This window comes from Tyto alba, unplaced genomic scaffold (assembly GCF_018691265.1).
Source record: "Tyto alba isolate M040663 unplaced genomic scaffold, T.alba_DEE_v4.0 Super-Scaffold_14, whole genome shotgun sequence".
In the NCBI taxonomy this organism is placed as follows: Eukaryota; Metazoa; Chordata; class Aves; order Strigiformes; family Tytonidae; genus Tyto; species Tyto alba.
The window spans coordinates 43,842-68,445 of record NW_024881276.1 but is presented as its reverse complement, the minus strand read 5'-3'; the positions used below and the strand labels follow the sequence as shown (position 1 = coordinate 68,445).

Below are 24,604 nucleotides of genomic sequence, written 5' to 3'. Positions count from 1 at the left end.
ATCAGGCAAACACTTTCTATACCATTGTGAGGTAATCTTGTACTTAAAGCAAGGGGATGGGCAGATTTCAGAGGCAGATCCTCTGGAATTCTTTGTGATTTTACTCACGGCTCCTCAACAAGCTTCCTCCCTTATCCTATGCACGTAGTCTGAGCAGCCTTTACTGCAATTTCCCATCTTTAAAAAAAGGGATACTGTTTCAGTGTCTAAATCTGGTTGGTCCTGTTTGTAGATTAAATCATGTCTGTAAAGTTTGCTAAAGGATATGAGCTATTCTAGAGGGCTTAATTATTATCAATGGGAGATTACTTGGCGTCAGAATTATGTTGATAAATAATCATAACTTTTATGTTAGATGGACAGGCATTAAAAAAGCATAGCAAGCAAACAGGCATGCAATTACATACATACAGACTTGGTTTCTTGCAGCAGAGAGGCAACAAAACAATATCTATGTCTTACATTTCTTTAAAAACTACTATGCATAATTGCTTGGCCCTTAATACATTTGGCAGAAGTTACCTGTTCTTCTTCTTCACTGCCTGTTCCAGCTAAACTCAAAGAGCTAAGGTGCTTGTGAGAGTCAGAGAACTGTGGGATGGAATGAGGAAGAGATTCAGTAAAAGATGACAAACAAGGTGGATATACTCACAGAAACCATCTACACAAAGTGCACACAGATACTGACAATGTAAGTTGTTTTTCTCTACAGTCTTAAGGATTAGCAAGGACACTGCAAACATAAAGTGTAAGACATGCAGAGAAAGAATGAAATAATATATAACAAAACTATCATTTAAAAAGAAAAAACAGTTTCAAATTCTTTTATGTTTCTTTTTCTGATGACAGCTAGAAAAACATTAAAGAAGGGAGCTCTCTTATCAGCACATTCAAGGGGGAATACAGATTTTTCAGCTTTTTTTTTAATGCCTGGCAGCTTTCTAATACCTAAAAAAAAAAAAAACCAACAGCATTCCCCATGCATGCACACAAACGCATCCTCTCTTTCCTAGTTCTGCATTTTCTGGCATGGTATTTATATTTTAAGAGGAACAGAGATTCTAAGTAGCTGTTTACACAAAGAGATAGAATTTTCCCATTTCAAATAAGGTATTTCTGAATTGTTCAAAGATGAAGTAGTGAGACATACAGCAAACCAAATAATTTATTCTGCCTTCCACACACAGGTAAAACAAGTCATTAAACACTGATTTTTGTCAACACTAGAACTACTCACTCTTGTTGTGCCTGAATTTAGGTTTTCATGGAGCAAGGACATTTCTGGAGGGCTCCTGGGTAATCCATCATCTTCAGAACTGGTCCCAGCATCCTCTGCTCGCCTTGCATGAAGTCCAAATGGAGGTGGAGGTCCCAATTTCATGGTAGGCTGGAGTTTCAACTTCAGTGTGGCATAAAATACATTAGCATGTGATACTGACGAAGGTTTCCCAGTTACCTTTATTTTAACTTCACAACTGAATGATCCAGTGCACAGGACATCTCACTTTAGATGTTCTCTTAGGGGGCCAAACAACCTATCCATTTTTCAGCTACCATTTAAGTAGAACCAAGATACAATACTGCTCTCTAATTAACAAATACAACATTTAATGTAAGCTGCAGACAGATATTACTAATCAAATGTTCAACCACAAATATTATGTCAAAAAATCAAGCCTGGAAAGACATCCCACCTCTTGCATTTGAAAAAATTACGTTGTGTGAATTACCTGTAACGCTCTAATCCGATCAGAAATGTTTTCTTGAGAAAACACACGTACTGGCCTTGCAGGCTCTTGCCCAGTCTCAGGGATGAAAATGCTATCATGTGACAAAGCTCTGCTTCCCATAATGCCTTTATGTGTCCTAGAATAATATAACAAATGAATGAAAACACCTTTTGCCAGTCCCTTTATTCTTAACTCAGGTGGTCTGCTGAGCATGGAGTGGGAGATAGGTGTGGGCAGCATGTAAGACACACGAGATTCCAGATTTCTCCATGAATACAATACAGACATTCAGGCTAATCTAGCTACCACCTTTAAAAACCAAACAAAAATTTGCAAATGCTGTTATCTGTCATGATAATAAACTGAATCAAGGTTAAAGACAGTTTAACCCCATCACATGAGTTGTATTTTATGGAAAAGCTGGAAGCCAGCAGCTGGGTGTGGGGACAGTGCTATGGGGAAAACCAGGTGCAAAACCAAGGGAATTCACATAAACGAGCCTGTAGCCGAGATGGACTAACTTCTTGCTAATGTAAGAACATGTCTGGCAAATGACTGATCATTACCATAGGAAGAATAAGTACTTTTTATTATTTAAGCATGGTATAGCATTTAATGTATCTCTCTCCTAAAGAGCATTAACAAAAATATTTCAGGAAATGTAGTTCTCACATAGAATCATTTGCATAAATTCTTAGAAGATGCTTACAAGGTCCTGTGCTCTATATGAAGATACCTGGGATTTTTTCTTACAAGTCTGGGGGACACATTTTTTCCTGGATGCTCTTTGAGGGGCTAGTGAGAGGAAAATAGAGTTGCATTGTGGGTAGCTTCTCTCCTATTCTGTTTCTTACTTTTGATGCATGCAATATGTAACTTCTTTTGCAAATGCTACATGTGGGGCATAAACACCTTGATTCTTCATGGGAATGATACAGGAGACCCACAGACAGACAGCTAGCTGCTAGGATGTCTCTTATGCTCATTTTCCTCAGCTTAGCTCATAGTCTAACTGAGCAGGGACTAGAACTGTGTGCACAGGGAACTTCTTCTAGGACTCTCTTCCTCTAAATCTTTAAAATAAGACAGCTATGAAACGGCAAACCAGAGTACAGAATACAGAACTGTTTGGGTTATGTAACTATCAAGTTAATTGAGTAGATACTCCAAAAAAAAAAAAAGAGAACTGTGTATTTTTGGAACTTAGATACTGTCACAGGGGCATTCAGGAACATAAACAAACATGGCAGAAAGTAACATTTTACTTGTAATGGTTGCTATAAATATGTTTGATAAAACAATAGCAGGAAAAGGTTGATCTGTATTCCTGCCGCAGAAGGAAGGAAAGCCTGCTGCTTCTGCTTAACGCATTAGAGACATTAGAACAATTTATCTAAGTGAAAATGGGATCTTTGCAATGCATCCAAGGTCAGACAGGTCTATAGCAATTTGCAAAGTAAGTGCCAGTCGGGGCTGCGATGGCTGCTCAATGCACCGACATTTTACAAAGACTGCAACAGCAGCCAGATAAGCAGTGTTGTTGCATGTGCAAGTTTATCCCAGCATGCTACCTTTGCTTTCTCTTTCTAGCAGACACACACCTCCCGGATGTGTAGTGGAGGTACCCTAGATGTCTCCTCAGATTATGAGGCCTCAAATTGATTTTCCTTCCTTTCAAGGAATTTCCTGGTCTTTGTCTGTCCACACAAATATTAAGAAACAACAGTGTAACAACCCTGCAAGTAACAGCACGGGAATATGACCAAAAGAGCCAAAGATCGTACCCACTCTGACATGACCTTGTTGAATCATGCACAAGGGAGAGGAAAATCTGACCATCCGTGTCTTAAAAATATGTTGTTGAATAACAACACTCTAGCCCACTGTTAGATCTGGTGCTGCCAGCGTGGAACTCCTGGGGCTTCAAACTGGACTACTATTAATATTGCCAATGCCACAAAAGAAAAAAAAAAAAAAAAAAAAAAAAAATTAATAATGTCTTTTGGTTGTTTGGCGCTGCCTGGTGGCCACATTGTATAATGTCCGTTTAAATGGCCGGGATGGTTTGCCCGTCCCGACCCCGGGCACAGCAGCATTTCTCGCCTGAGGAGCAGGAAGCTTGTTCTGAGAGGCCCAACGTCCACCAATGCAAGGACTTGCTTTTTAGGCAGCCAAGGGGCTCTTCAGTCCACCTCTCCATCCAGGAACACCTCTGAACTTTACACCGGGTTCCTCATGGTTACCTCTCAGTAGTGGGTAACATTTTTGGCAATGCCTGAACAAAGACGGGATTATCAGAGGCAGGCAGATACACAGGCTGGGATTCATCTGATGTAACTTCAGATGTTAAACCACAGGTATCTATATCGGAGCTGGTCACCCCTGGCTCCTGTCTACATTCAGCGGGGAGAAATAGGCACCTCTAGAGCCTGGTTCATCCGAACAACTTCAGAAACGTGCACAAGAACGATACAAGTTTTCTAAGTAATATTCACTTCTCTCTGCTGATTGTAAAAGGCAGCTGGTGACTAAACCAGATGCACATTTGTCCTTTGGTCAGATGAATCCATGTATAAAGGCCTCAGAGCCTCTGGTTTTGGTAATTTCAGTTACAGTCATCCCCCTACCCCTTCCTTGCTTTCAGAACCTGGTGTAAATGGTTAGGCATCTAAATTTCTTTAACAGTCCTTAGAAGTTACATTTCAGAGGCATAAGAAAATCCTGGTAAAATATAAGCTGGGTACCTAAATCATTTTTGAAGACAGGATTACATTCTTTTGAAATGATAACCCAATTTTTTTTATGATTAAATGAAAGCTTTTTGAGTTATTATTTCTTGCTTCATCCCATCCTATTCCCATGTGATTTGTTTTGCATCAGCCATTTTAATTTGTACTTTCCTGAAAAAGGCAACTGTTTGAGAATGCAGCATTTTGAACAAGAGGAGGTGGCAATTTTGGGGTGTCTTTAATCTATAAACACTGTAGGAGTTCTGTATTTGTTTACCAGCCACAGTCCAAAGACTTACTCAAGTTCATCTTCAGAATCATAATTAATGTGCATGTCGTGAGAGGCTGCGACATCACTTGTTGACTGGAATAACTTCAGACTGCTTCTCCCAGAAGATGACGTCTCCTTCCTTTTCTTTTTCCCAAAAAACTTTTTGAAAGACTTGAACTTTGATTTTTTCTTTCCTAAGTGAAGAAACAAACAGAATATGCAACTAGCAGCATGTACAAGTTTTTGGAACAATAATAATTCCTGTACAATTTCTGCATAAGTGGATTTTTTTCCTGGAAAATGCAATACAGTCCGCTCTTGCATTAATGTCTTTCAAGACTATACTGATAGCATGAAATTACTGTTATCTTGGAGAATGGAATGCAATGCCTATGACACATCAGAAATAACCTACAATGTAGAATTTTTGCTAATAAGAGTTTCTACTTGCCTCATGAGATAATTAGACTGTGAAGAAAAACTTTAATATTAACAGCCTGGGATACAGAGATGAAATTACAACTTGGAAACCCACTGCCTTTGTTCAGCAAGCTAAATAGTGATGATAAGGACAATGTTACCGAAACCAATTTAGATTTAGAAAAGACTTACATAGGTGGAATATGCAGTGTCAGGAGGCTAATGCTTTTAAAATGCCAGTTTTATAATACATCCCAGAATATTCTGAATGCTAATTATGAGACTCGATGGATCACAAAGTATTAATCTAGAAATCAAGCAATAATCTTGAAAAACAATGATAGTCTGCTCAGTGGCAGAAGACCTGAATTAGGATCAGTTGCAAGCTCTGTGAAGGAAACTACTTAAAATGAAATCAGCATTTTGCACAAGACATCCCAACAACTTGTGCCTGTCCCATATGAGCTGACATGACAGCACTGCGAGGCATCCCTGTCAACACTTCACTTATCGTTGGACCTTGCTGGGTGAAAAAATTAACTTGGTCACAAGATGCTACAAAGATCTTATTTCAAGCCTCTGAAAATGTTGAAAATATAACGGCTCTTGGAGAACGGAGGAGAGAGAGAGTACATTTTCTGAACAAACAGATTCACTTCTATGATAGAGCCAAGGCACTGAAGCTCAAGAAGTCACAGTACTTTTCATTCACTGGGGAACGGAGCAATTCTACCTGAATTGTCCTCTCCATCTCCTTCAGTCTCTCGCATCTTAGGGTCCATTATCCTTGAGGAACTCATGTGACAGTCACTAAAGGAGGTAGAAAAAGTGTCAGTCATATCAACAAAATAACAGTACTTCACTATATATGTGTATATATACATGCAGCCAAGTTACTAAAATATAAAAATGTAAAAGATGATGTTTATGCTTTTATATATAAATACATAGACAATATATGTCAAAATATATCTATTATATCTATATACAAATATAGATAAAATATAAAAACATTGCATAGGATGAAGCTTACTAGGCTAAGGTATAATAAATGCCATAGAATATTTTCACTTTCATAAGACAACAGTACATTACAGTTTAGTTAACCAACTAGCCTCTCCTGACTGAAAATTGAGTTTGATGAGATTCTAAAATGCTTCTAAAAGCATGCATCAGAGGAGGTGGGCTTCTTTGACTCTCCCTCCCCGCACCTATTCAGGACCACCGACAAACTGTCTTTGTGATAATTACAGAATTTGGGTAACATGTACAAGTCACATTAGTAAAGAATTGCATGGATTTTTCCTTTATTTATATCCAATTTGAAGTATTCTACAGATTCTAGCTTTTCTTCCTTTTTCAGAAACTTGTGAAAAGGTAACAGCTTTTTTTATTCCTATAATTTTTTATTATATGTAAAAATACAAGTAAAAATAAAACAATCGATTGCCTTATTTTCTTCTCTTTGTTTTTTCAAAGCAAAATATCACTTTGCTTATTAAGGTTCCTAAATAAAAAAATATTTCCAAAATTGTACATGTCCCAAGCCTGAGGACAGAATATCTATAATTTAAAATGCATTTCCAGAGTAGTAGTTTGTTTGTGTCTCTTTTCTTCACCCGAAGAGACATAATTTCATGGTCAAGGCAGAATAAAGTCATGGATGCCACTGACTGGATGGTGAGTTAAATGCTGCAGAGTAACTCTTTGGGTTGTAATAGTGACAGATGCCCATGTCACAACATGGACGGGAGGGCGAATACATTGTGGCTATTCTGATCCCCTGAAGCACCAGCAGACTCAAGTAACGAGAGTCCTAAATTCAAAGAGTCAGTGAAATGGAAACGAAACGTTTATTGCTCGAGTCTAAAACACGACGCGTCGCCTGAGCCATCAGCGAGCACTTGAGCCGGGCCATGATGAATGGCTGCGCGACGGGCTCCCCCGCCAGCCGGTTGTAAAATACCCCCCTGCCACCACCCATCAGGAAACCAAATCAGAGCTAAACACAGACACGAGGGTGAGCAGCTTTTGGTCTAGGGCATCTGCCTTGCGTAGGGAGAATTAGCAAGGAATTTCCCCTAGAAAAGAAGAGACGTGGATAATACATGTATTTTTAAAGTAAATGCCCACTGGGACGTGATAGAGAAATATGTATTGTGGGCTGTGACACATCTGGTCAATTATTAAACAGGTTTGGGGTATCTCAGATTCATGCTGTCATGTTACAATAGCAATGGCAGGAGTGCAAATCAATACCTTTAAAGCCTCAGCTGTTATATGCATGCCCTGTAGCATCTATAAACTACATGCATCCAGTGGTGGGATCCTACAGTCTCTATATAAATTATGGACGCTGTAACCCAGACCCCCAGGTGTGTGCCACTGGCATAGCTTGGCTGCATCCAACTGCACTCAGGTGAGAGTGTATTTTTTTTTTTTAATCCAAATGTCTATATGCCATAATTTACTAGTTCTGAATAGCATACCCACCAGGGTATAAATACCCACACAATGGAAATATTAGTTTGAAACTGTCCTGGGTTGAGTGAGTGGTGGAGTTTTTTGGTGGCAGGGGAGGGGGCTATCGGGGCGGCCCCCTGTGAGAAGCTTCTCGAAGCTCCCCCAGCTCCACGTCAGCTCCACTTCTGTTTGGAAAATTGAGTCAATCGGCTGCGCCTCTGCGATAACGTATTTAAGAAGGGACGTGGTGACGGGCAGTCGGACTTGTGAGGAGGAGTTGCTGCAGCTGCATGAACACCAAGGTCAGTGGAGGAACGGAGGAAGAAAGGAGGGGGGAGGTGTGCCGGAGAAGAGACCCCCCTGTATCCTGTGGGGAGACGGCAGGGCGGCCCCCCCCTGCCACCCATGGAGATCTACGGTGGAGCAGACATTGATTTATGGCCTGTTGCTCCTGCTCATCTGATCAAGGTTCTGCGCCCGAAGAAGGCCGGGGTCTCATGGGAAAAGGCAGCCCCGCTGCTGTAATTCAGCGCTGGGAGGATTGCAGCATGCGGGGGAGTCCCACGCCGGAGCAGCTCGGGAAGGGCTGCAGCCATGGGAGAGAATCCAGTCGGAGGAAGTTAGTGACCCATGACGGAGCAGTGTGGGGAACGCTGCGGCCCGTGGGAGGAATTCATGTCGGAGAAAGTTTGTGGAGGACTGTCTCCTGTGAGAGGGGGACCACGATGGAGCAGGAGGAACAAGTTCCGGACACTCCCCTCACCGAAGATGAAGGAAGTGGCAGAGCTGACTGCACCCCCCATTCCCTGCCCCTGTGCCACTGGGGGAGGAGGTAGAGATATCAGGAGCAGAACTGAGCCCGGGAAGAAGGGAGGGATCGGGGGAAGGTGTTCTCAAGATGTGGCAATGCTTCTCACTGTCCTACTCTGTTATGTGTTGTTAGTGTCTGTAATAAATGTATGGGCTTTTTTCCTTCCCCTAACGAGTCTGCCTTTTGCTCGTGCCCATAAAGGGGGATTTATCCCCATCCCAGTCCTATCGTGAACCCCAAGCCTGGCTCTCTGTCCCTTCTCATTGCTGGAGGGGAAGGGAGAGAGAGCTGTTGCCTTGTGGTTGGCTGCCAGTCAGGCCAAAACCACGACAGAAACATGCAGGAAAGTACAAACACATTCCCTCTGGCAAAAATCAAGCAGATAACGTATTTCTGACAAGCTAGAAACATGGTGTTGCCCCATCCCAAACTTTAGCAACCAATTTTCTAGAGAATAATAACCATTTAAAAAAGTTAGCTCCACCATAATGTCAGAGATTTGTGTGACTGATTTGTGACATCTGAGGTCATGACGAGTGCTTCCACTGGGTGCGCCAAACATTTGGGGACAGTAATAGGTAACCAGGGGTGCAGCATACATCTCCTCACTTAGGGGAAACAGCAGGACACTGAACCCCGATGAGCTCTCTCCTTCCCAGCCCTGCATCTTGAAGCAAGGTCCTTGCTCCCCTTCTGACCTCACACAGCCATTCTTCAGGTCTGCCACATTTTTCCTGTTTTCTAACATTATTTTAAGAATTAGTGTCTCTTTCCAATAAGTGCCCAAGACGTAGGGAAGGCAGCCTGCCACTGCTGTGGTTTTGGGGATGTCTCCTGCAAGGGCGCAGGGCTGGAGCACCAGCTTTTGAGGAGTCAGGTCCTCAGCCAGTGTTGTGAGATTTAGTATGCTACTCATATAGAACTTGTTTAGCTAAGTTTGCTGAAGCCTTAGTCTTCAAGCTGTGAACTTTCGCCTACGTATGTTGAACTTTTACCTAGTCAAGTAAAAGAAGGCCTGGAGATGGTTCGAGCCAGAAGATAAAGAAGCTACATTCATTAACAGAAGTTACAACCTTAGAGGTTAGAAAGGAAACGGCCTGCCTAGAGACAATAAAAGGACCCAGTGAAGACCCCAGACCTTAATATTACTACTGGTCCAAACTGTGGCATGAGAGGTGGGGAATTTAGACTGTAAAGATATAATTACCCAGGGATTTCTTAGTTCAAGGTTCCTCTTCAGAGGCACCCAGCTCGAGCTGGGTACTTTTATAGAGGACTCTATCCTTTGGCTTATCAATTCAGCAGAAACATAAAGTCAAACCCTGTTATGGTGGCTGGCACACATAATTTCCATACCACCAGGTGCTGCCACTGCTGCTGGAGTCATCACTGGACAGGTCCCCAGTGTCACCTGGGGGAAGACCCGGCTGCTTCGCTGTGGGAGAACTGCCAAAGAGATCAGGCGGTGTGCAGGGAGGAAGATTGTCCGGGTGAGAGAACTTTGGAGTGAAGCAGAAAGTGACCCAAGGTGTGAGCCAGAGGCACCCGGCGTGGAGGAGGCAGTGGGTGCAAGCACCATTAGCCTCTGCCTCATGCACAGGAGCCCAGAGACTCTGATGTCCCCAGCAGGGACGTGGTTGTTTTAAATTACAGTGAATAAATCCTAGATGTTTGGGTCAGATAGGCAACATTGGTTTTGCAGTGGGGGGGACCGTAAGGCTTTTATAAAAACTGCATCTCAACTCAGCGTGCAATCACAAGGATTGGGGAACTGTGTGGACCTTTCACTGCCCAGAGCTTGCGAGTGGATATACCTCCATTTTTCAGCTCAAAAGGCAAATCTCCAGCCTGAACCCAGGCTTTGATGTGACTCTCCCAGGCCCATGCTGGCTGACAAGCCAGAGGAGGCAGCAGCAGCTCTCACTGCAGTCACTGTACCATGCAAACACAGGCTGTGACGAGGACCATGAGGCACGGCCGTCCACTCAGGGTCAAGGGTGCAGGAGGAATTTTATGGCTTTTACCAAGGGGAGATTTGTTTGCATAAAAGGACGAATGGGCACCTGCTTCCTTAACCCAAGGACGGTGGAGGGGGTCAGCAGGCAGCAGGGGGGACTGGAAGGTGTTGCAAAACACCTGGCGGGCAGTGCGCTGGTGACCAGATTTTCAGAAATATGCTCAAAAGTCAACAGATGGTTTTTTTAGCAAACCTTGACTTTAAGTAAATACTGAAGCTGAGACAGAGCCACTTGCCTCAGTGTTTTGCTGAGTGACGGTTTCCGCTGGAGCAATACATCCCAACACAGTGCGAAGAGATACTGGCCCCCGCTGAGCCCCTGTCAGCTGCCAGCGATCCCTCCGCACCGCTCTGCGAGCAGGGCACTGCAAAGCTTAGCATCTCACCAAACCTAGCTGCAGGCAATCACATTCATTTCTACCTTAAAATTCACAATGACATTTTTATTGACATGGGGGAAAGTTGTTTTTCCTTTTAAATGCTTCCTTTGTTGAACGCTGTTAGAGAAATGTTAGTTTTCATCTGCTCACCACCCACCAATGAGATAACCCTATTTTCTTTCCCAAATATATAAACTCCAAGAACTTTTATATCTATATCTCCCCTTTTTTTCCTTCAGTACAACCTGTTTTAACAATACTCTAGGCAGGTTTTCAATCTTTCAAGCTTTTTCCTCAGCATCTGTGACAAACCCTCTGCTATTAATCATAGGAAAAATTCGATTAAAACATGATACTTAGGAGGAGAAACAAAAAAAAAAGAGGCCAAAGTTTACTCTTGGTATGACTATAACTTTTTGTCACCTCCCCGATGTAAACAGAGATTTAATTGTTTGCTTTGGAGCTAAATTTTATCTTTCTCAAAGCTTTGCTTAAAATCTATGATGACCTGCAAGTATAATAGCTGTGCAACTGAACACTGACAAAATCCAGCAGCTCTGAATTGGCACCCACCAGCACAGGTAGTATTTGGTGTGCACTTACACTTGGATCTGAAGGCTCGGCTGCAGAGTAGGGCTGCTGAGCTTTCTCATTTCCAGTTTCCCCAAGGATTTATTAAGTCCATCACTATATTAAATCATCCTTTGATCTGAAGACTCAGCAGGATTCGCATCCTAGAGGAGCAGCTTGCATCACTTCTTCTCCCCTGCTAGCAAGGGCAGGGTTTACCACGCTGCTGGCAGTCATACTCTTTTCCTCCTCTCCTTTTTTTCCTTTCCATTTCATGTGTGGTTCTTTTCACAGTGGAATACTAGAGTTACCTGGTTTATCAGTTTATTATGAGATTTTATAAGCCCAAAATGTCTGATGATAAATTGCTAAATATTGCCTGAGTTTATAACAGTATTTCTTCTATATTGGACTTTTCCCAGCAGAGGATTTTTCCACTTTTCTTCTTCCTTCCCATGCCCTTTCTAGATGAGCTAGGATATAAGAAATACAGCTGAAACTACATGAGTGTAGAAAATAGAGAGGGAATATAGCAACACAATGTATGTTTATTCCCCTTTCTATCCCACCCAACTGTCAGTACATTCAAAAGTGAGTATACAAAAAATTACAGATGAACTGAACGACAGCAATTTCCACCTTTTATTCCTGTGTTGTGTAAGAATATTGTATTTCTAGTAGGCAAAGAATTATCAAGAATTAAGGTTATTTTTAAAAAAATCTGAATTTAGGGCAACTATTTCACATGAGAGGAAGACCTGCCCTTTTCTCTCTCCAATATCATGATATGCACTAGAATTCCTACTGGTATTACACATCCTTGTGGATTTGGGAAATAAAATTCAGGGATTCCAGGGATATAAAGAAAACCTAAGTACTCAGAAAGACTCCTCTAGCTGAGGTAGTAACCGAACTGAAAGCATCCTATATACCAGGGGTGAAGACTGAGGCAGATTTTCCTCACCCACTGAGGTGAGGGCTCAGACCTGAAATGAAGGCACCATCCACAGCCCACACAGCCTCTTCTCCTGTCACACAGACCACAGAAAAGGGCCAGCTCCAAGTTTCCAGAGAGAGGAAGCCCAGGGCACCTGCCGTGGTCCCCTGCCAGCAGCAGGTCCATCAGAAGAGCTTTCACCCCGCTGGAGACACCCCAGCTCCCCAGCACATGCATCCGCGAGAGCATCACCTGGGGAACATCCCTGGGATGCCTCACCTTGGCATAGCACAACTCCAAAAGCGTGTCACGATCCCCTGACTTCCAAGCAAGGGTTTACCCCTGCAACTAGGGGAGACCGTGTGCTGAAGATATTGTGCAACCAGGTGTGGCAGAAGAAAGTGTAGGAGAGTGGGGTAACGAGCTTGGGATGGCGGAGGGGGGTTACTTGCACAGCACAAGAAACTCTGTTGTTCAACATGTCTCTCTGCTCAGACCTTCTCCTACTAACAGAGATCCAAACATCACACACACACCCCCCGCCTCATTTCAAGCTCTCAAACCACTTTGGGTGCACCCAAGTGATAACACTTGAGCCTAGCCCAAACTAAATCTCTCACAGCGTGTCCAATTATAAAATCCTTTCCAGAAGTCATCTATCATCTTGAGCTTCTGTTACTAAGATAAACCTCTCCTCTCTACTCCCCTTTCTGCAACAGGAGGTCTAGGAAGCCTAGTGAAGTGCCCCCCCCTGAGCTAGCACGGCACATATGCGCCCAGGTATTAGGAGTATCCACATGAATGAGATGCAGGTCTCTGAGAATCCAATTAGCTTGTATAAACACATCCTAAAAGCTCACATAAAGGGACAGGGGAATTTGATAACAACTGCAACACCATTTCCAAAGCCATACATCTTCCTGCTCCAGACCTCTTTTATGTCAAAGGAGTACAGATTTCACTTTTTATTCAGACTCCAATTTTTAAATCAAATGAACAAATGCACCTGAGTGCATGCTTACATACACACAGCCATCCTAGGAGCTTTATCCATACCCCCAGCACTGTGACTGAAGGGCCACCCTGCCTTTCTACCATACGTCAGCACCTATACAGGACCTGTACATATTCTAGCTGCGTCCCCATCCTTTTAGAATTATTAAAAATAATTTACCCAGAGAAGACATATTTTCTGAGAAAACTGCACTCTTTTCTTCTAATAAATCTCTATAAAATATCAAAGCTAAACTTCATGCCAGAACAAGAAGAAAAACACCCTGTCACTTTTTATATACAACTTTGTCTTTTGTTTTCAAAGTTGGGCAGACTCTCATCTCCTTCCATTTTGCTCAAATGGTTTGAATCAGTAAATGGAAAGTATTACTTTACGAAGTCTCTGACTTCATGTGTTCTCTCCTTGTTTTATTAATTTAGTGCGGATGCTGTTAGCATATACTTGTTTATGCTGACTGACGTCCATGGGGACATCATCTTCAAAATGTGGTATTTTCACAAACAGTTTGCTGTCTAAAACATGATAGCTCATTATCCATCTTCATCAGTCTCAGACTGAACTTGGTACATCTTCCTCATCTCTTCTTACCTGCATTATTTATTACTAAAAGGTTTTGTTTCTTTGCTTGTGGCTGACATTTTCGCCAGCTATTGCTACCCTTGTAGTGTGCTCTCATGTTATTAGAAAATCTGTATATTGCACAACCACGATGATGTGGCGAGAGCCTATGTGCCACTCCTCATGCTCAGAGCAAGGCTGGTTGCAAGTAACTTTGCTACCAGCACCTTCTCCTTGGCTGCGTGGGCCCCGGGCGGGCACCCAGGTGAGAGCACACAGCTTGAACAGAAAATCAATGCCCTCCTCTTTAAAACTCTGCCTTTTAGGGATCCTGCCATCCTCTTCCCAGTCACTGTCAAAATGAATAGAGCTAGCTGTGAGTGATTTGCCCTTTCTCTTAGAAATGACTAACAAAAGTTAGTTGCACCAACACATAATCTCTTCCAGTGCTGCTCCTTGTGCCAGAGTTTGCTAATCCTCCACCTCCAGCATCAGCAGAGATGGCGAAATTGCAAGCTGTGGCACAGGGACCAGCTATGTATAACTACTGACACGCTACTAGCTCTCTGCACCAGCCCTTTCCTTTGCAGTACTCACATCTACCGCTCAAATCCCCTGTTGCATACAGTGTAAACATAAGGTGGTGCCTGATGTCCCTGTGATCACTGACAGAAGAGACATCAAGAGGTGTCACATAATAAAATACCTGCTAAAAGGAAGATGTGAGAAGGGAGATAGGATATAGCTCACTGCATGGGGCACCCTTCCGAGCCTTTGTGCAAATGGGGTGAGACCTGCCATGACCAGTGTGTTGGACTGGACATAACAGGAAAAACAGAAGCAGCAGCAGGTGCATCTTCCCAAGGCCCTCAATGGGTTTTCTGGGTGTTCAGTTTTTTTCACTTGCTGCTTTCCTTCGCATAACTAGCCCAAACTCCCCTCTCGTGCATCTATCCCTGTTATTCCAAAGGCTGTGCAGATTCTTGTGTTGGACCCTCACCAGCCCTTCCACTGCTGTGCCTCTGCCAACAGCACATTCCTTTCTCTATTACAAGCACAATGCATTTCCAAGGGACGGGGCGGGGGGGGAAAACCCTGTTCTTTCTACCTGTTTTTTTTCAAGAATTGATAGACTTTTCTTCCCCCATCATTTCTGAGAGAAATGAGAAACCCTCCATAAAATAAACTTTCCGCCCAAGCAGCTTTTGAAGAGTAAGGTTTTTGGTTTTATAAAAGTGCATTGCAACAGAACACACAAAAATAGGAGGTCGGGAGGCACCACTGGGATTGCCCCGTCTGATGTTCTGGACAGTACAGGGAATGGACTGTCCCCCAGAAGGATGAAGGGAACTTTGCTTCTCCAATAGAACTCCGTAACTTGAGGGTATACACCTTGCCAAAGGTTATATTTTGTTTATGGGAAAAGCCTTAGCTTGCATGCTTTCTTTAAACAAAAAAAAAAAAAATTCCCAACAACAAAGCAAATCAACCAACCATATAAAAGACCTTAAAAAGGAGGAGGGGGGGGGAAAGGAGTTTCTAATGGCAAAAGAATAAAGCAAACTAATGTGAAATGTCTTATTTCTATGGAGTAACCCTTTCCTTCTTGCTTTTAGTTCTCTATTTTTTGAGATTTAATAGAGGAGCCAGGAGATCTATGCTACCAACATGGAAAACATAATTATTAAAAGACCTGTTAGAGTAATAAAGCCACATTGGCTTTCCTATTTCTTTCTTAGCATGCAGGAATAATAAAGACATAGCTGGTTAACATAAAGACCTCCCCAGCCAGCTCCCTACCAGAGATCCTCTGCTATATTTAGGAGCACAAACAGCTCGACATACTACCAGAATTTAGGCTTGTATCAGACATCTTTAGAGACAGAAGCACAATTTGCATTTTGAACTTAAATAATATCAAGTGTTCACATTGAGTACTTTGGTTAATAATGTTCTGAAGAAGTTCATCTCTTTTGTACAGTAGCAGGCTAACATCACTCAGAGGCAAGGGTCAGGAAAGTATTAAAAATTCACCATGCCTCTCCTTGAAAAGCAATAGAAAAGAAAGTAAAATGTCTTGCTTTGGTTAGAACAAAATTACATTTGATTCTACATGTCGCAATTTCAATTATTCTTGAATTCAGCACTGGGAACATTCCCGAAGCTGTTTCACAAAAATAATTATACCAGCTCTTTTGGTATTCAGAATGAGTAGAAATATCAACATTGTTATAAGGTCTCAGTGCCTTTAAATTCAAGGAAACATAACAGGGCTTTCATTGATCCTTCCTTGATTTTTAGAACCATGAATACAATAAATTGTCTATATAACTATGTACACACACACACATATTTACTTTGTGGCAAAGAAAGAATAAGACTTGCTTGGAACTGCAGCAAGCCCTGAGAAATGGGGCACCTACACCTGCTGCCCCATCAATTAGCCTAATGTAAGCGTGTTCCTGTACAGTGCAGAGGTTAATGGGAGTTTAAGATGCAGGAAGTGTTTAGCACTACCCAGATGAGATCCTTACTCAGCTTTATCTGCTAATCTGAAGAAAACTCAGTGGGCCAAGATAACCAGATAATGAAGGCAATTGCTAACATCAGAGCTGAATGTGGCCCAATTTTCATCCTTTCTGACCCCGTGCGTACTGCACAAAATATTTAATCTCATCTCCATAAGGTGTGGTGTAGACAACAGTGTCATGTCAACAGTTTTATTAAGTTTCTTTAAAAGTTAATGACAAATCTTTTCAAATCTCAGGTTCATCTGAACACAGATTATAGCTATATCCCAGGCCTACTTCCAAATATTTTGCCCTTCATGTGATGAAAAATAAAGTCTGGTTTGGCCAAACATAAGTCATGAGGAAAGCTTATGAAATAAAGAGACTAGGCTGGGCTTTTCCGGGTTCCTTGAGAATTCCTGTGCTGGAAGGATGAAAAAATCATTGGGATCATCTATGAAACATGCAGAATAGTTTTAATCCTGGATATTTAAAGTAGAGAAAAGAGAAAGAAAGTAGGGAATGCAAAGAGAATGAATTAAGTAATCTAAGAGAAGCCTGAGCTCTTCCAGGCAGAGATACACCAGCCTACCAGCTGAGACTGGCCAGAACATAAGCAGGTTGATTCCCAGGAGCTTCTCAGGAGAGGTGCCTTCAGGGGCCCTCAGTCCTCAGCACTCACTCAGTTTTTGCCTCCTTTCAGCCCACACCGCTCTGCCAAACCAGCTGCTGTCGTGCGCTAACCTGGAGTCCCCTCGGATGCAGGGATAACAGGAAGCCATGTCTCCAGCCCAAGGACCAGTTCAGCCTCCTGGGTCATCCTAGCACGAAGGAGCGGTGAGGATGGAGTGAGATCCAACTGGAGCTGCGGGAAGGCAGCAGGAGGCGGAGGGGAAGGGGAGCATCTTCCTCTGCATTCCTTCTGCAGGGCTCTAACTGCAGACTCAGAGGCCAGTTTCTTCCCCAACATCCACACGGACCGTCCAAGAGCTACAGCCACTGTCAGTACAATCTCAATCCTCTGAAATTTTCCCTGGGCAACAGCGCTCACATATTTCAGCAATAACTGCTACCTTGTAAACACATTCCACATTCCTGTCGCGTTAAAGCCCACAGGCCAAATGCAAAGCTGAACGGCCTCTTGTCTAACTGTAGTATAAGGCTTGCCCTGAAACAGTACATGTGGCAGGCTTTTAATTGGGAAGGACCTTATTTAGTGTCTTTTGACCCTTCCTAATTCAGTCCCCCTCGGCTTTCAATGATAATCATTTTCTTGAGCACATATGGGAGAGAAATGAGCCATGGGCTCCTTTCTCTTTCTTCCATCTGAGTAAACCCTCAGATCACTTCCAGAAAAAAGAGCATGAGACTTTTTAATGAAAGGTCACAGCAATACATGACTACTGCAAGGGTTTCAGGTAGGAGTCCAGTTAAGTTGGACAGTCTTCCTAACGCAAATAATTTCTTACGTGAGCAGGATGGAAGGTTGCTTTCTGACCACAATAAACAAGATTGCTGAGTCCTTTCATCTTTGCTCAGAACCTTCCTCCACAATCTATAAGAAAAACACAATCAGGATTTCACAAATGTAAGAGCTCTAATTTTTTGTCATTTACTCCCTCACAACATGTACTTGCACACTTTTTATTCTTGCTATCCATTCAGGACATATTTGGTTTTTTTGTGTTTGAAAGAGACACATTTTCCTGTAGCTCTTCCCTCCCTGTATACTTGCAGGTCTGTGCTCCAAAACAAGGATATAAGCACATGGAAATAAGTGCCACTTGCTCAGATTCCTGTTTTCCCCTTCACTCCTTCCCTGCAGCAATAACTTCAGTGAAAATACCCTCTGGCGAGTCACTCGTATGTTTCACCTCCAGCTGCCACTTCAGATTTCAGACTTTTGGAAGTCAATACCATGAATGCAGATTAATGGTTTTTATTGCTGCCTTGTCAGAAGTCCGGAGCCACATCTCTACCGTGCCCTACACCACCTGCACAAGCCCACTCATTCCCTTGGACTGGGAAATGGAAAGCATTTGCATGTGCCAATTTGTCCAGGACAAGCAACAGTGAGCATGTCTGCTCATATATTCAGAAGATTATATGCAAAAATGAAGAACAAATTGAGGAGAGGGGACTAGAGAAAGTGCAAGAGAGGACAGCACTGAAGAGCTCAAACTTTCCCTGACTGTTTATAACAGTAAGGGACACAATCACTGGGAAGGCTTCTGCTCCTTGTCTATCCAGAGCAGCAGAAGAATATGCTACCAATCACGGTGTCATACCAATTGTGCAGCCTCTCTCATCTGCAAAACAGATAGATCCAGCCCTGACAGTGATTTCATCTCAAACCAGTGCAGGAGGGTGGGTGATAAACATCACTATACAGTGCTGCTACTCCTAGGTCTCATTTCCTAAGGAAACAACACTTACACGACTGCACTGTCTACCCTGCTCCATTTGCACCCATTTCCCCACTGCTTTTGAAACTGTTGGTCCTTTTCAGCTGAGTTCGATGGAGAGACACATCTCAAAGCTATGAAGCTTCTACCAGATTTGTGAAAACTGGTGATTGTGCAGAGTCCCCACTGCAGGAAAGCCAACAACAGGAGGAAAGCAGTTGCTTGTTCTTCTTGATAGCCAGCTGAGTGGCCAGTACACCCATAGCCCAGGCACAGCCCTGATGAGCTTCTAGGCTGGCTGCTAGAGGATACGGACGGTTCAGAGTATGATAGAGAGTCAGGAGCAGAAGGGAGGGATTGAGAAGTGAAGCCCTGCAGGGAGTGCATGGTGGGGATGCATTCTGCAGTGGGGGAGCAATACTGGCCTGGCGGAAGCCAGCCGCTGTTTAGAGAGTAACACTGATATTATCATGATGCTGCTGCTTTACTTGGAGGCGGAGAGAAGAAAAGAGAGTGGAAGAGGCAGTTACCAGCTGTTGCTGCTCTCTGAAAGACCCGAGATTCAGACCTGTCCCTGACCTCGTCACACAGCACTTTCTGGAGAACATCACAGCACTTCAAGAAACTGTGCTACAAAGGTACAGTTGTTTCCATTCATACCACTACAAAGCCCACAATGACAAATTTATGCTGAACCAGCCCATACATACACAATGTTAGAATGGCAACCAGCCTACAACTTGAAAAGGCTCTCCAAAGGGGAAAAAGAATTGTTGGCACACACATTTTACAGATGGGTACAAAAGTATGGAGATTAAATGCTTTTCCCGGTGTCCTTCAAGAAGCATCTCTCAGAGTAGGGACCAGAGTGAGTCTGTCATGCAGAAGCGGTGCTCAGCTCCAGGACTGTCCCTTGGTCCAGCTCTGCTGGAGCTGATGGCACAGACTGAAGTGCCCATTCTGGGCCAGAGCCCAGTTCCCCAGGGCACCCTGTGGCATAGTGAAAAGCAGGAGGCAAATGGAACCAGATCCCACTCCCTGGATCTCCCTTGGAAGGGGTCCCATGGACCGCTGGTGGGGAATACACTGGGAGAAATGTCTTCCTTTTCCCACATCACCACTCGCCTTCAGTCTCTTCTCATTTCTGACACTGGGGCAGAAGTTCACGCTAACCTCCTCCGACCTGAGGAGCACTTTCCTTGCGAAACCTGTTGCTGGTTTAAGATCTGTTTGACAGAAGGGTCTCACATGCACATTTGTCCCTGGCTGCATCTCCCTCTAGGCAATGGAGAAAAGAAGACACTTCAGATATTAATAGGTCTAAACCACTTACTCTGAGAAGATGCCTCTCTGTGGAGGTTAGAGGGAAGCCAGGGTTACCTAGCAGCTCACAGTTAGGTGCTCCGCACTCCCATCCCCACCTTCCTAACCCCTGTGTCAAATAAGCCCCAAAGGTTACACAGGAACCTGAAAATTATGTTTAAAAGGGGCAGAAAGAAAAAGACCCACTTGGAGACTCATCCCATTTGTTCCCAGGCTCCCTCCTTTGAATATACCACAAATGTTTTACTTCAATATTGAAAAGCCCAATGAGATGCAGGTTAGTAATTTATGACTACGACAAGATTATTATGGTTAATTTAACATGCCAAGGCACTTAACTAACTACTGTTAGGAAATATTTGTCATTAATTCAAAATTTCCTGCCTGCAATTTGGCAGAAATAGCACAAGTGAGCTGCAGAAATCCAGCATGACATAAAGAGCTCTCATCTGCCATCACCTTTACACGTGACTGTATAATACTTGAGCTCTGCCTGATTTAAATAAGCACAACAAAATGTACTGCAGCATTCATAAATTAAATGGCATTGGTTTTCAGATGCTAGAAAAATCTAACTGGAGAGCATGTTCTTCCAGACATAGGAAGAGGAGCAGAGAGGCACACAACCTCCTCATGGGGATCAAAAGAGGCACCACTGGGAGAGAGGGATTCCTAATCAAGCTCAGAAAGCAAAGCTGTGCGAGCAAAATCTGCTTGTGTGGGCTCTCCTCAGACCTCCCGTGAGTCTGCCATGATCTCAACCAAATCAGATGGTGCAGAGTAAAACCACTGGTTTCATCCAGGAGAAACCTGTCTCTCAGGCATGGCACAAGATCTCCAGGGCCATCTCACCACTCCTGGGGAGGAAACTCCCTGCCTCAAACTGCTGTGTTCTGCTTGCTTTCGCAGGGAAGCAGGCAAAAAATCTGTGTGTACAGAGCTAGTTACAGTAACAAATCGAAACTCACATCCAAAATGACCAGTGTCATGTCACTTCTGAAGGGTTCTAGCACTTTATGGCTTTTTCTGATCCCTTGGGCAGGTCCACAGGTAGTGATGAATCATTTTGCCCACAAAAGTTCTTTAGTTCTGTTTTTTTAGTTCTGTTCTGTGTTTTTGCAGGACCTATCAATATCAGATGTATCCCACCTATCAGCCTGTTCCCAGCATAGGGGCTCCATGCTTTCCCTGGACTTTTTCAGTTCTCTCATATGGTAAAGTCTCCTGAAGAATGGTACTTTTTGGTACACTTAATTCTTTGAGCTTCACATATGTGTGTCGGTATAAAACTTGGGAACATATTACCAAAGGGGACTTCCTGAGCATTCAGTCGCCTGTTGTTGCTGACAAACACTCCATATAATCCTTTCACAGGCTGATTGAAGACTTATTTTGAAAACTATTCGATTTTCTCCATCCCTTTGACTGAAATGCTATTCCAGAACTTTGTAATCTGATGGTTAGAAATTCTGAGGCTAAATGACCAGTCTATATGTGCTTATTTTTTGTGCCAATGCAATGCTTTCCTTGAAGCAGCTTTTCTCTCCTGCCACGGGTATTTAGAGAAGACAGCTATCTCCCCTTTCAGCCTTCATCTGCAAAGCCAAACGAGCCACAGCACCTTAATTTCCTCCCAGAGATAAGCTCTCCATTCTCCTGGCCGTCTTACAAACCCTTCTCTTCATCTGTACCACTCTTATCTCACCTCTTCTGGCAGCCAGATGCCCAGAACTGGACACTGGATCCCAGGCAGCCTCTATAGCTAGATGACACAAAGGTCAATCTTGGATTTAAGTTCCCCAGCTACTCGTTAGACTTGCATAGATTGACAGACAGGCAGAGAGGAAAGCATTCACCTTCCATTTCTAGCCTGCTCTCTACTGAAGAGCCCAAGGACATGTTTGAGCCATTACTATCAAGAAACACCATTTTATGCAAGGCCTATGTTCCAACAACCTCCCCAGACCTGGCTCTTTCCTACGTCCAGCCACCCAGATCGCTGATGCTGGCTGCCAATACCAGTCCTGTAGGACCCATTCCAGCTTCTTTTCAAGCCCCAAAGCACCAACGTACGCTTCCTTGGCTGGACTCTCAAGGGCTCAGCCATCTGCATATCTGCAGAGTGTCTCTGGTGTAGGTGTAATGGGAAAATATTTAGCCTTTTACATGCAGTTGGCAAATGTACTAGCTCTAGCTTGGGGAAGATCTGGCTCTCTGCTTATGGGCCTCCTTCCTTTTAACATTTTTTTCAGACATTTTAAAAATACTTGTGAGTCATGGCAATGGGCAGGGAATGAGATGTCTAGCAGAACTCCCAGCTCTGTTAGAAAAGCATTACTAAGAGGACACTATAAGTCTTTGTGAACAGAGGAACGATCAGGGAGTGCAGGACGACTTAATCTGTTGGGTCCCACGCTATCCTCTGAGGGTCTTGCTTTACTGAAACAGCTAGATCAAAGTCACTAAAGAGGTTTTTGCTGTTAACTGTCTCGTGAAAGTTGTTGACCTTGAGATTGGAACAATTAAATGAAATGTGAAGCACCTGCTCAAACTGGTATTTCTCCTTCTCTGTCCTACATCACCTAAACACACAGTAGTGTGAAGTTACACACTTGGGAGAGCCTTTTGTAATAAAGAACATCCTGAACTGCATGAAGATCCTGCTCTAGTATAGACTTTTTCTCTCTTCTTAAGGGGACACATACACTGTGGGTCCTAGGAATGGATGTATGAGCTCTGCCATATGTATGATAGAGTCAAAAAACTTGGGATACCAGATTGGACATGCACACTTTGAAAAACAGCCGCTGTATCAGGTATGCAATGTGAGACTCTGGGAATTGTTCTTCTGAATACTAAGTGTGGAAAATATCAATTGAAACTGCACTTACCCAGTCTCTCTGAAGAAATCAGCTCCTGAATGCCTCCTGAATGTCAACTCAAACAGCTTCATATTAGAGATAATTAAAATATATGGCTTAAAGATAGTCTGGTCTTTAATATCTTTATTCAGAATCCACCACTATGGCCTCCTGTGCAAAAAACCTATGAACATGCTTGCAGTGTACCTGTCCTAGAGATGTGCAGTCAGATCTTTGGCTGATGTCACTTGGCAGGCCTCTGCTGAAGTTAATTGGAGCTGTATCAAATCATATCACTGAAAAGCTGCAAAATACTGTTTATACACTTCTGAAAAAGGCAAGTTAAATAGCTTGTATGTACCTGGAGACATTCATTTCCATGTTTTTCAAAATATGAAAACTATTTTCTGTGAGGAGTGGCCCTCCAGAAAACTATCATGCCAGTCCTGTACTGGCACTGGATATTAACAGACTCTAGTTTAAGTCCCACCATCTCTGCTATCTTGAGTAGAAAGGCTACAGCACAAAGACGACAATTTTTTTTTCCTGATTATTTTTTTAGAACAGCACACTGCTTTAATTTTTACATTTTCCAAAGGGTTTCTACTTGTAGTCTATCAAAGCAAAACAAAAAGCAGTAACAAATCCAACAATGATTGCTGGCCTATGCAAACAATACATAGTTAGAGGGACTTGCTGCTTTCCATTTTGTATATGTGCTACACAAAGCCAGTTTGCAGCAAAAGCGTAGCAACTGATAACTCTTGATCACTTAAGGATTCTTCATTAGCCAATTCTACAATAAATTAACTAGAGAAGTTTAAAGGTTTTTTTCAACACTTTGTAAACAGACATCACAAGGAATTAGGGAAGATAGTACATCTTTCCACTTAACTTTTTTACTTACCACCCAATGAAACTTTAATAACTACAAAGGCAGGTTGGTACTCCCACAGCTGAATGTTGTGCATCTATGTAACCAAGAAACACTTTACACCTGTAGGAAAACAACCTTTAAAGCACTTCAGTCATAAACTTTCTTTAGCTGCTTACCTGCGTACGTCCTGTTTGCCAGATTCAACGTAACACAAAGGCTACTGGTGTTTCAAAAGGGATCTGTCACCTTGCCAGACATTTAAGCAAAACCAGCAGAGGCACTTCCAAGTTTGCACGGAGGATTCTCAAAGTCTTGATTCAGTTCAGGTTGGATAGTGCACCCTAAGTCTCATCAGTTACCCAGCACTGGGCTATGCTCTGCCTTCCCGAAGCGTGAGTTGTTAAGCACTGCCCCGATCCCTTCACCAAGTGATCCCAGTATCTCACGCTGAAGGAGTCGGTCAGAGGAGAAAGCACCAGTATCCCCCAGTTGCTAGGAAACAAGCAGGGAGATCCTGACCTGAATTCTTAGCAGAGGCTGATGTTGCTCAGGAAGCTTAGCTGGGTCCTTCCTGGAAAGGCAGGGACATGCCAAAAAGTTACTCCTGGCTTTGCAAAGGCCACCGTGTAGCACCACCCAAGACAAGGGGACAGCAGCTGAGCTAATTTTACAATAAAAATGCACCTCTTGTGAAAATGGGAAGCACATGTGCAAAAACGGAAGGTGA

The 24,604-nt window shown here is 43.1% G+C and overlaps 1 protein-coding gene across 5 annotated transcripts in view; it reads right to left on the bottom strand.

Annotated features, from left to right (window-relative positions):
- CRACDL (CRACD like) overlaps nucleotides 1-24,297 on the bottom strand; it is a 45,262-nt gene extending 20,965 nt beyond the window's left edge. For 3 of the 5 annotated variants that reach the window (XM_033007426.2, XM_033007427.2, XM_033007430.2), the window contains exons 1-6: nucleotides 11,425-11,479; nucleotides 5,884-5,960; nucleotides 4,759-4,924; nucleotides 1,731-1,866; nucleotides 1,238-1,399; nucleotides 523-591 (exon numbers count right to left, since the gene is read on the bottom strand). In XM_033007426.2, coding sequence (XP_032863317.2) covers nucleotides 523-591; nucleotides 1,238-1,399; nucleotides 1,731-1,866; nucleotides 4,759-4,924; nucleotides 5,884-5,960; nucleotides 11,425-11,474 — 660 coding nt within the window. In that variant the 5' untranslated portion in view covers nucleotides 11,475-11,479. Of the gene's footprint in view, nucleotides 1-522; nucleotides 592-1,237; nucleotides 1,400-1,730; nucleotides 1,867-4,758; nucleotides 4,925-5,883; nucleotides 5,961-11,424; nucleotides 11,480-24,053 lie in introns of those variants that run through there. The other 2 variants (XM_033007428.2, XM_033007429.2) reach the window with 2 other exon arrangements.
- Nucleotides 24,298-24,604: the final 307 nt, after the last annotated feature.